We start from the raw sequence: 12,600 nt of genomic DNA, 5'->3' as shown, positions 1-12,600 counted from the left end.
AGAGCCAACAATTTGAGAAAGTCTGTTTCCCTGTCAGTTCTGTGCTTGCAAAATTGGTGCGCAGAAACCACTTCAATGAACACGACCGTTTAGGGATTTTTTTTTTTCATCGGGAAAATAAAAAATAGCTGTTGCCCAGTGTGTGTCAAACTCTTCTGCTATTGCGCCACTTTGTTAGTACATTCTTGTAGGGATTGGTAAGGGTTTTACATCAGATAAGTCCTTGCATGGTCTTTTCACGTGAAAGAGCCTTTATAAGGAGTTCAGTCAAAACTCTGGCACTTTCAGACGCGAGAATAAACGTTGAGGAACTATCTGTAGTGTCCGACAATAATAGTGGCCATCAAAAATGGCAGCATACTCATTACCGGAGGGATTCTCCGATTTTGACATGTTTGCATTCGGTTCAGCTCTTCTTGTTGGGGGTAAGTGAAATATTTTATGGTAAAAATTTGAAAGAAAAGCTGTTATTTGCGTTAGCGAAATGGCATCCAGATGGAGATGGGATTTTAAAGAGATCTTAAGGGACAGGTCTACTGATTTTAAAGAGATCTTAAAGGGACAGGTCTCCTGATTTTAAAGAGATCTTAAAGGGACAGGTCTACTGATTTTAAAGAGATCTTAAAGGGACAGGTCTACTGATTTTAAAGAGATCTTAAAGGGACAGGTCTACTGATTTTAAAGAGATCTTAAAGGGACAGGTCTACTGATTTGAAAGAGATCTTAAAGGGACAGGTCTACTGATTTGAAAGAGATCTTAAAGGGACAGGTCTCCTGATTTTAAAGAGATCTTAAAGGGACAGGTCTACTGATTTTAAATCATGCCAAGATTGTCACTGGAAGATGTGAATAATCCACAAGGATTTGAAGATGCGGTTCTGTAAGGTTGACATGTGAAATAGTAAAATAAAAGTCTGTGTAGATAAAATTCAACGATTTCTGACATTATAATATCCTATTCACATATAGGCTATATAACTTAACTGAAATGTTAAACGTCCATTTTTAGTCTTTGTCTCCCCCCCCTGATGATTTCTCTTCTTTCTCCGTGTCTTTTAGGTCTTGTCGGATTCTTCCTCAACGCCGTTTCAATATTGGCCTATATTAGCGTAAAGCAAATGCGAACTCCCAGTAACTTCCTTGTCTTTAACCTCGCCGTGGCTGACATTATGCTCAATACAACCGGCCTGATCGCTGCATACGCCAGCTTATCGTACAGGTATAAATGATTATCCTTTGACGCTGCAGTAACGCCCGTGGAGGTTTCCTGACTTATGTGTACAATAATTGTTGTTAAAACGCTGTTATGCGTTTGATCAAATATTTGTTTTAGAGACAGGACATCAGGACAAATCGTTCTAGTGAGGCACACCTTTTTTTCCCATGTATATCTGAATAGCTATGATGGATAGATCGTTTACTACACAAAGCTGTAATGTTAGTGTGTGTGATCATGACTTTATAGTTCAACTGAATAGAACCACAAGTCAAAGTAGGTGTATTTGGTATAACAATTAGCTGCGAAATGAGTCATCATGTTTATGTCGGAATGTAGCCATTCTGAAACCGGTTTATGCCTGATTGGATTAGAAACACTAAGGCTGAGTTTACACAGGCAGCCCAATTCTGATCTTTGGCCAATAATTGGCCTTTTGTTCCAATCAGATCAGATCTCTTGCCAATAATCGGACAAAAGATCAGAATTGGGCTGCCTGTGTAAACGCAGCCTAAATGCGCTCCTCTCTTCTCGTCACCCTAGACACTGGCCCTGGGGTCAAGACGGATGTAGCAACCACGCCGTCATAGGGATGACAGCAGTTCTGGCCTCCATCAGTTTCCTGGCTACCATCGCCTGGGACAGATATCACCAATATGTCACCAGTGGGTAGTATCCTATATTATAGCTTTATCTATATACATCTACAAAGCTACAAACACATTCTTGGAAAATGTTAAATAAATATAACAACGTTATTTTGTTCCAGATCAGAAGCTGTTTTGGAGCACGGCCTGGACTTTTTCTATCATTATCTGGGGGTTGGCCATCTTCTGGGCGGCCGTCCCTCTGACTGGATGGGGAGTGTATGACTTTGAGCCAATGAGGACGTGCTGCACTCTAGACTACACCAAAGGAGACAAGTAGGCTACATTTTAAAGTGGAACTGACAAGCGTTTCATCATAATCATAATATCAGTCAAAAAAATGATCATACTCCCAGTTTATCCAACTTTAGAAGAGGTTTTAAAAATAGGTTCTATTCGACTCAACGTTCCCGTGACGTACACTAAGGCGTTGTTGGGGAAATCGATGGATGCAGTTCAATGCATGATTCATATAATTCCCCAATACAGTTCTTGCTATTCCCCAAAAAATATTGCTATCAGGTTGTAAATCCCATCTGGCACATTGTTTGCTGCCTGCATTCGGGATGCACTGTTTCACTTTCCATTACTAAATATTTTGGCTAGCATTAGTTGTTGATCTTTATTGTTGTTGATGTAAATAGCTGAGGGAGAGAGAGCCTAATTATACATCATGTTCTGTCTTGTCTGTGGTTCAGGGAATTCCACTATCATGTTCTCTCTTGTCTGTGGTTCAGGGAATTCCACTATCATGTTCTCTCTTGTCTGTGGTTCAGGGAATTCCACTATCATGTTCTCTCTTGTCTGTGGTTCAGGGAATTCCACTATCATGTTCCCTCTTGTCTGTGGTTCAGGGAATTCCACTATCATGTTCTCTCTTGTCTGTGGTTCAGGGAATTCCACTATCATGTTCTCTCTTGTCTGTGGTTCAGGGAATTCCACTATCATGTTCTCTCTTGTCTGTGGTTCAGGGAATTCCACTATCATGTTCTCTCTTGTCTGTTGTTCAGGGAATTCCACTATCATGTTCTCTCTTGTCTGTGGTTCAGGGAATTCCACTATCATGTTCTCTCTTGTCTGTGGTTCAGGGAATTCCACTATCATGTTCTCTCTTGTCTGTGGTTCAGGGAATTCCACTATCATGTTCTCTCTCATCTGTGGTTCAGGGAATTCCACTATCATGTTCTCTCTCATCTTTGGTTCAGGGAATTCCACTATCATGTTCTGTCTTGTCTGTGGTTCAGGGAATTCCACCATCATGTTCTGTCTTGTCTGTGGTTCAGGGAATTACACCATCATGTTCTGTCTTGTCTGTGGTTCAGGGAATTCCACCATCATGTTCTGTCTTGTCTGTGGTTCAGGGAATTACACCATCATTTTCTCTCTTGTCTGTGGTTCAGGGAATTACAGACCTCTAAAGGTCATTTTATTGTAGCTCAGCATCTCCCTCACGCACTGTTACCTCGGCACATTTGTCGTTGATGTTTCACAAGATTTTTTAAAAAAGAAAGTTTTGAAAAAAAGCAGACTTCCAAAACTCAGAAATATCCTTCTGTTTCAACCAGCTGTTGACGTCACTGTTTGACTTTGTAAAATGTTAACAGTGGAATACAGGATCAGGGCTTTAAAACAATCAAACAGATTACTTCAAAAGTAAGCTCTTTTACTTAGTTGAAAACATGCAGCATTTCACACAGAGAGAGAGAGAGAGAGAGAGAGAGAGAGAGAGAGAGAGAGAGAGAGAGAGGGAGAGAGAGAGAGAGAGAGAGAGAGAGAGAGAGAAAGGCAGAGTGAGGGAGAGAGAGAGAGAGAGAGAGAGAGAGAGAGGGAGAGAGAGAGAGAGGGAGAGAGAGAGAGAGGGAGAGAGAGAGAGAGAGAGAGAGAGAGAGCACTGCTAGAAATCTTTAATGGATTGAGATGATTCATTTCAGACAATAAAACAAAAGCTCTCTAGCAATGTCTCCCACAGACTAGGGTTCCAAAATTCTGGTAACACAATTCCCAGGTGTTCCAGAACTCCCTTACGATTCCGTATTTCCTGCTAATTCCCTCATTATTCCGGGAATCCTCCAACTGGTATTTCTGGAACACCTGGGAATTTTGTTACTGTAATTTTGCAACTCAAGTGTGTGGATTTGTTTGGGTTGAAAATGACCTGAATTTAGCAACCCTAGACATGTGAGTATTCCACATTCATAGAGATGCACGGGATAATACAGTGTGTCTTATGTCATTCTATCGTCCGTGTTCATCTCCATTCAACAGGGACTACATGACCTATATGGGAGCCCTGACGGTCTTCTACCTTATCTTCCCTGCTTATGTCATGAAGTCCAACTACGACGCCATTTACGCATACTTCAAGAAGATCCACAAGCACAGGGTAAACCTTGGAACGTTCTACCGTCAGAACGTTTGGAACGTGTTCTTTGGAACGTTGCAACACATTTTAACAACACCATTAATATTTGGCCTTTGGGGGGGGAGGGGGAGAAAAAACAACATACTTCTCATTATATTTACAACGTGATAAGCGTGTTAAATCCTAGTATGTGAACATCGGGAAAGTTGTTCCGTGAACTTCAGATTACAAGACTTCTCAGCAAGATAATCCCGTAGACAATGTTTGCTGTAATTATTTCACGTTGCAATTATTTAAAGTAAGATGTCTAAATGTTGTATGTGTGTACATAACAGTCATTATGTTCTGCTTTTTTATACATTTATATTATGCTGATATGTTGACTCTATGTTATTGTTGTCATAGTGTAACTCAGAAGTCAAATTTCATTCAATTCAATACAACTTTATTGACTGTCTTTGTTTTCCAGTGGAACACCAGCGTACCACTGAGGGTTCTGTTGTTCTGCTGGGGACCCTACGAAGTCATGTGTATCTACGCCTGCTTTGGCAATGCCAAACTGGTCTCTCCAAAGCTGAGAATGGTGAGCGGCGCTGCTTCTTCTTCTTCTTTTGAGAGCTTCTTCTTCTTCTTTTGAGAGCTTCTTCTTCTACTTCTTTTGAGAGCTTCTTCTTCTACTTCTTTTGAGAGCTTCTTCTTCTTCTTTTGAGAGCTTCTACTTCTTTTGAGAGCTTCTTCTTCTTTTGAGAGCTTCTTCTTCTTCTTTTGAGAGCTTCTACTTCTTTTGAGAGCTTCTTCTTCTTTTGAGAGCTTCTTCTTCTTCTTCTTTTGAGAGCTTCTTCTTCTTCTTCATTTGAGAGCTTCTTCTTCTTCTTTTGAGAGCTTCTTATTCTTCTTTTGAGAGCTTCTTCTTCTACTTCTTTTGAGAGCTTCTTCTTCTTCTTTTGAGAGCTTCTACTTCTTTTGAGAGCTTCTTCTTCTTTTGAGAGCTTCTTCTTCTTCTTTTGAGAGCTTCTACTTCTTTTGAGAGCTTCTTCTTCTTTTGAGAGCTTCTTCTTCTTCTTCTTTTGAGAGCTTCTTCTTCTTCTTCATTTGAGAGCTTCTTCTTCTTCTTTTGAGAGCTTCTTATTCTTCTTTTGAGAGCTTCTTCTTCTTCTTCTTTTGAGAGCTTCTTCTTTGAGAGCTTCTTCTTCTTCTTTTGAGAGCTTCTTCTTCTTCTTTTGAGAGCTTCTTCTTCTTTGAGAGCTTCTTCTTTGAGAGCTTCTTCTTCTTCTTTTGAGAGCTTCTTCTTCTTCTTTTGAGAGCTTCTTCTTCTTTGAGAGCTTCTTCTTCTTCTTTTGAGAGCTTCTTCTTCTTTGAGAGCTTCTTCTTCTTCTTTTGAGAGCTTCTTCTTCTTTTGAGAGCTTCTTCTTCTTCTTTTGAGAGCTTCTTCTTCTTTTGAGAGCTTCTTCTTTTGAGAGCTTCTTCTTCTTCTTTTGAGAGCTTCTTCCCCATATTTTGAGAGCTTCTTCTTCTTCTTTTGAGAGCTTCTTCCCCATATTTTGAGAGCTTCTTCTTCTTCTTTTGAGAGCTTCTTCTTTTGAGAGCTTCTTCTTCTTCTTTTGAGAGCTTCTTCTTTTGAGAGCTTCATCTTCTTCTTTTGAGAGCTTCTTCTTTTGAGAGCTTCTTCTTCTTTATTTTTGAGAGCTTCTTCCTTTTTTAATTGAATTTTTCTCTTTCTGTGCTTGATAATGCTTTAGCTAAATAACATGTCAATGGAGAGGTTTGATTTAAATCATTTTAACGAGAACATGTTTATTCATTTCGTAGTTGCTTCCTGTTTTGGCGAAAATGAACCCTATTTTCAATGCTTGGCTCTATTCCTTTGGGAACGAGTTCTACAGAGGAGGGGTGTGGCAGTTCCTGACTGGCCAGAAGTTTACAGAGCCCGTCGTTGTGAAGTTAAAAGGAAGATAAAGGAAGTTCTTGTTAGTTACAGTCATATATATAGAACGGTCAGAGTTTCTATTCCCATTCTACTCATTCGAATTCTATGGTTACAGTACCATACATATAATTAGAATGTTCCATGTTCCATTCTACTCATTCTAATTCTATGGTTACAGTACCGTACATATAATTAGAATGTTCCATGTTCCATTCTACTCATTCTAATTCTATGGTTACAGTACCATACATAGAATTAGAATGTTCCAATCCATTCAACCATTCTAATTCTATGGTTACAGTACCGTACATAGAATTAGAATGTTCCATGTTCCATTCTACTCATTCTAATTCTATGGTTACAGTACCATACATATAATTAGAATGTTCCATGTTCCATTCAACCATTCGAATACTATGCTAAAGACCATATTCAAACAACAAATCATCATCATACACTCTCATTGCAGTAGGTTTCACATTGGAAGAATGCTATCTGTACAAGGTTGTAAAGTAAATCTCAATTGTTTATTTAGTTGGTTTGGGATACCATATGCCAATGTAGCTTGTCAATAGAGATATGGTGATTGTCCATTCAAATAGACTTTGGGGAGAGGCACCTGTTCTTAGGTTGAATGATGTATCATGATTTACTAGAGATGATTGACTAGACACTCATTGACCTATGTTTTAGTAGAAATTCCACAGTGCTCTTAAAATGACATGTTCATGTTGAGTGATTTTTTGAAGGAAGTAAAAACCAGTGTAATCAACTTAAAGTGGATGAGACTGAATTTTAGTGGAATCATGATAATGTAAAACATATTTTATATCCAATAGCTTTACTTCTAGAACTTTCCCTGATGTCTTCCTCTGATCACTGTCAATAAACGCAGCGAGGTGTGCTGCCATGTGCTGCTCTTCAATATGACTCAACTGTCCATGGAAATGGTGGGATGCTCAACACGCTTTACTGTACAGCTGTAAATGATGAGTGACTTAGTCTTCAGACTTCAAAAGAGCTATAGCTGCCAGACCTGAGTTCAAATATCAGACTACAAAAAGAGCTATACCTACCAGACCTGGGTTCAAATATCAGACTACAAAAAGAGCTATACCTACAAGACCTGGGTTCAAATATCAGACTACAAAAGAGCTATACCTACCAGACCTGGGTTCAAATATCAGACTACAAAAGAGCTATACCTACCAGACCTGGGTTCAAATATCAGACTACAAAAGAGCTATACCTACCAGACCTGGGTTCAAATATCAGACTACAAAAGAGCTATACCTACCAGACCTGGGTTCAAATATCAGACTACAAAAGAGCTATACCTACCAGACCTGGGTTCAAATATCAGACTACAAAAGAGCTATACCTACCAGACCTGGGTTCAAATATCAGACTACAAAAGAGCTATAGCTGCCAGACCTGGGTTCAAATATCAGACTACAAAAGAGCTATACCTACCAGACCTGGGTTCAAATATCAGACTACAAAAGAGCTATACCTACCAGACCTGGGTTCAAATATCAGACAACAAAAGAGCTATACCTACCAGACCTGGGTTCAAATATCAGACTACAAAAGAGCTATAGCTGCCAGACCTGAGTTCAAATACTATTTAAAATCTTTAAAGTACCTTAAGCGTTTACTTTAGCCTGCCCGGAGTGCCAGATGAGTGAGGATTACTTTTATGCTACTATTTCATTGTTTCCATTGTGCCAGGCAAGCTCAATCAAGCCCGGCTAATTAGTATTTGACATGAAATATTATTTGAAGCCAGTTCTGATTTATTAAGCAAGCCATTTCATGCTATGGTGGTGGTTGTCTAGTTGGGTCTCCTGGACCCTGTGGGGTTTTATGGTTGTGTCTCGAATGGCATCTTATTCCCTATGGGCCCTAGCCAAAAGTAGTGCACTATATAGGAAATATGGTTCCATTGGGGACAGCTGAAACCCCTGACTATACAGTGCCTTCAGAAAGTATTCACACCCCGTGACTTTTTCCACGTTTTGTTGTGTTACAGCCTTGATTTAAAATAGATGAAATGTAGATTTTTCTTTTGTCGCTGGCCTACACACAATACCCCATTATGTCAAAGTGGAATTATGCTTTTTGAAAATGTTTACAAATTAATAAAAATGAAAATATGAAATGTTTTGAGTCAGTAAGTATACAACCCCTTTGTGATGGCAAGCCTAAATAAGTTCAGGAGTAAAAAAAAAATGTGCTTAACAAGTCACGCAATTAGTTGTATGGACAATAATAGTGTTTTTGAACGACTACCCTCATCTTTGCACCCCCACACATGCAATTATCTGCCTCAGTCGAGCAGTGAATTTGAAACAAAGATTCAACCACAAAGACCAGGGAGGGTTTCCAATGCCTCGCAAAGAGAAGCACCTATTGGTAGATGGATAAAAATAGAAAACAAGCAGACATTGGAGCATGGTGAAGTTGTCAATTACACTTTGGAAGGTGTATCAATACAGTGCTTTTGCAACCGTATTCATCCCCCTTGGCGTTTTTCCTATTTTGTTGCATTACAACCTATAATTGAAATGTATTTTTATTTGAATTTCATGTAATGGACATACACAAAATAGATCAAATTGGTGAAGTGAAATGAAAAAAGTAACTTGTTTCAAAAGACTGTAAAAAAATAAAAAATGTAAAAGTGGTGTGTGTGTATTCACGTCCTTTGCTATGAAGCCCCTAAATAAGATCTGGTGCAAGTCAGAAGTGCAAGTCAGAAGTCACAGAATTAGTTAGATTGCACACAAGTGGACTTTATTTAAGTGTCACGTGATCTCAGGATATTTACACCTGTTCTGAAAGTCCCCAGAGTCTGCAACACCACTAAGCAAGTGGCACCATAAAGACCAAGAAGCTCTCCAAACAGGTCAGGGACAAAGTTGTGGAGAAGTACCGATCAGGGTTGGGTTATGATAAAATATCTGAAACTTTGAAAATCCCACGGAGCACCATTAAATCCATTATTAAAAAATGGAAAGAATATGGCACCACAACAAACCTGCCGCCCACCAACACTCACAGACCAGGCAAGGAGGGCATTAATCAGAGAGGCAACAAAGAGACCAAAGATAACCCTGAAGGAGCTGCAAAGCTCCACAGCGAAGATTGGAGTATCTGTCCATAGGACCACTTTAAACCATACACTCCACAGAGCTGGGCTTTACGTAAAAGTGGCCAGAAAAAAATAAGCAAATATGTTTGGTGTTTGCCAAAAGGCATGTGGGAGACCCCCCAAACATATGGAGGAAGGAACTCTGGTCAGACGAGACTAAAATTAAGCTTTTTGGCCATCAAGGAAAACACTATGTCTGGCGCAAACCCACACCTCTCATCACCCCAAGAACACCATCTCCACAGTGAAGCATGGTGGTGGCAGCATCATGCTGTGGGGATGTTTTCATCAGCAGGGACTGGGAAATTGGTCAGAATTGAAGGAATGATGGATGGTGCTAAATATAGGGACATTCTTGAGGGTCTCAAGTCTCCTAGAGATTTGAAACTGGGATGGAGGTTCACCTTCCAGCAGAACAATGACCCTAAGCATATTGCTAAAGCAACACTTGAGTGGTTTAAGGGGAAACATTTAAATGTCTTGGAATGGTCTAGCCAAAGCCCAGACCTCAATCCAATTGAGAATCTGTGGTATGACTTAAAGATTGCTGTACACCAGCGGAACCCATCCAACTTGAAGGAGCTGGAGCAGTTTTGCCTTGAAAGAATGGGCAAAAATCCCAGTCACTACAAAGATAAAGGCGTCATTCCTTACTCAGTTCCCGGAGAGGAAGGAAACCGCTCAGGGATTTCACCATGAAGCCTATGGTGACTTTAAAACAGTTACAGAGTGATAGGAGAAAACTGAGGATGGATCAACAACATTGTAGTTACTCCACAATACTAACCTAATTGACAGAGGGAAAATAAGGAAGCTTGTACAGACTACAAAGCATGCATCCTGTTTGCAACAAGGAACTAAAGTAATACTTCAAAAAATGTTTCAAGCAATTCACTTTCTGTCCTGAATACAAAGTGTTATGATTGTGGAAAATCAAATACAACACATTACCACAGTACCACACTCAATTTTTTCAAGCATAGTGGTAGCTGCATCATGTTATGGGTATGCTTGTAAACTTTAAGGACAGGAGAGTTTTTCAGGATAAAAAAGAAAGGGAATTGAGCTAAGCACAGGCAAAATCCTAGAGGAAAAGCTGATTCAGTCTGCTTTCCACCAGACACTGGGAGATCAATATGCCTTTCAGCAGAACAATAACCTAAAACACAAGGCCAAATCTACACTGGAGATGCTTACCAAGAAGACAGTCAATGTTACTAAGTGGCCAAGTTACAGTTTTGACTTACAATTACTTGAACATCTTTGGCAAGACCTGAAAATGGTTGACTAGCAATGATCAACAATCAATTTAACACAGCTTGATACATTTCGAAAAGAATAATGGGCAAATATTATTGGCAAACCTTTATTAATTCAGGCTGGAACACAACAAAATGTGGAATAAGTCAAGGGGTAGGAATACTTTCTGAAGGCACTGTGTGTAAGCAGCGTCTTTCTGTGGAGAAGTATTCTCTAAGTACTTTAGTGTGGAGAAGAATGATCATCCTTGAAGGAAATGGAGAAAACCACTCACGGAGGAAGTTTGTGAATGACCAACGCTCCCCGAATGAGCAACAGGGATTAAGTCAAGGTACTTAGTCTCACAATGTGTTACACAAGTTACCCCTATGTATTCTGGAGTAAATGGCTCACTTCAGTCGAAGAACCGAGCTAGATTAAACCTAATAATAATAATGTTTGGTGTTATTGAATGTGTTTTTGTTCTAACATTTAATCATAAATAACATTTAGCAGATAGTTTTGTCCAAAGCGACTGACAGTCCTAAACGTTAGACCTTATGTCAAATACAGTACATCTACTCTGGCAGTAGTTGACAATATTATGTTTATCTGTTTGGACTGGTTTCTTTTCTACTCACAATTATGTGTTCTAGTGATGTAAGGCTAAGTAAGCAGGTCAGACAGACATCAACACGGTGGTGTAATGGCCTAGCGCCTGTCACTGTGTTGTCTGAGCTGCTCAACAGGGAGTCTCCAGTCCTGAAATAAACTATGGGAGTGGAGTGGACTACTGCAGCTCTTAAGTCCCTGTGTGGCATAGCACCAGGGCAATGTCAGAGCCACTTCATCCAGTCATCAGGGTTCTGTCACAAATGGCAAGCTGTTCCCTTTATAGTGCACTACTTTTGACGAGTGGTGCACTATAAAGGGGAAAGAGATCCCATTTGAGATGCAGGCTGCAAATAGACAAGAGCTTTCCTCTGGGGGGGGGGGGGGGGGGGGGGGGTTCTCCTAACTCGCCTGAATGTTAGCTTGGCAGGTTCAGAGAAACGTGTTCCTGTTGACCAATGAAAAGGAAGCGCTCAAAGTACTCTGAGAAAGTATACTGACTCCACACGGACGGACGTTACAGGATGTTGCAGGTTGACAGATTGATGCAACCAACCATTCTGTGGGGAAATAAATCAAGCGTGACTATCTTTTAATACATTAAGTAAACCATCTGTTCCTTGCTGGGGTTTTTTGCCATTTACATTGTCTTAGAATTATTTTTTTTTTTAGCATTTTTAGCAATATCTACATTATCCGAGCATTATGTCCAAATGTTTAACAGGACAACAATAACATTATTGTACCTTGTTATACAAATTGGGCAACTTCTGGCATACAAAATACAGTTCTGAGATTAATTTTGGTGAGAGCATGACTGGTGGTAATGACAGAATGCCAACTAGATTAGCTAGTAATAATCCGGATTAATCAAAAAAACGGATTTAATTCATCTCAAAATGATTTATTTTTAATTTTTAATACAGCCACACACATGCTCCCCAGACCTTTAACGATTAGTTTGATTGTGTAGCGTAGTTGCATGGTCGATAGCTGCAGCGTAATCTACTCAACGGATGAGCTGGAACGTCATACGTCATACAATATGTGTCCCAAATGACCCTACGGAATTCCTGGTCACAAGAAAGAAAAAAAAAAAACTCAAACAGGAAGTACCAGTGACGCGCTCAATACAGAAGTGGTTGCTGCCTTCAGAAAGTATTTACACCCTTGGACTTTTTCTACATGTTGTTGTGTTACAGCCTGAATTTAAAATGGATTAAATAGATTTTTATTATTGTGTCACTGGCCTACACACAATACCCCATAATGTCAAAGATGAAATGATGTTAAATTCATAAAAGATTAAATGTCTTGAGTCAATAAGTATTCAACCCCTTTGTTATGGTAAGCCCAAATACAGTAAATTAAGGGCTTAAAATATACTCAAAAGTTACATAATAAGTTGCATGGACTCTCTGTGCAATAATTAACGTGATTTTT

General features: G+C 39.6%; 1 protein-coding gene across 1 annotated transcript; it reads left to right on the top strand.

Annotated features, from left to right (window-relative positions):
- The first annotated feature begins 248 nt into the window (after positions 1-248).
- LOC110499559 (RPE-retinal G protein-coupled receptor-like) lies at positions 249-8,770 on the top strand. The gene is made up of 7 exons (XM_036956363.1): positions 249-425; positions 1,060-1,219; positions 1,760-1,881; positions 1,986-2,139; positions 4,129-4,246; positions 4,695-4,808; positions 6,035-8,770. The coding sequence occupies exons 1-7, from the start codon at positions 350-352 to the stop codon at positions 6,179-6,181; spliced, it is 891 nt and encodes a 296-aa protein (XP_036812258.1). The 5' UTR covers positions 249-349; the 3' UTR covers positions 6,182-8,770.
- Positions 8,771-12,600: the final 3,830 nt, after the last annotated feature.

This window comes from Oncorhynchus mykiss, chromosome 20, assembly GCF_013265735.2.
Source record: "Oncorhynchus mykiss isolate Arlee chromosome 20, USDA_OmykA_1.1, whole genome shotgun sequence".
Taxonomy (NCBI): domain Eukaryota; kingdom Metazoa; phylum Chordata; class Actinopteri; order Salmoniformes; family Salmonidae; genus Oncorhynchus; species Oncorhynchus mykiss.
Note: the sequence above shows the minus strand (reverse complement) of the source record. Positions and strands in the feature narration are given on the sequence as shown.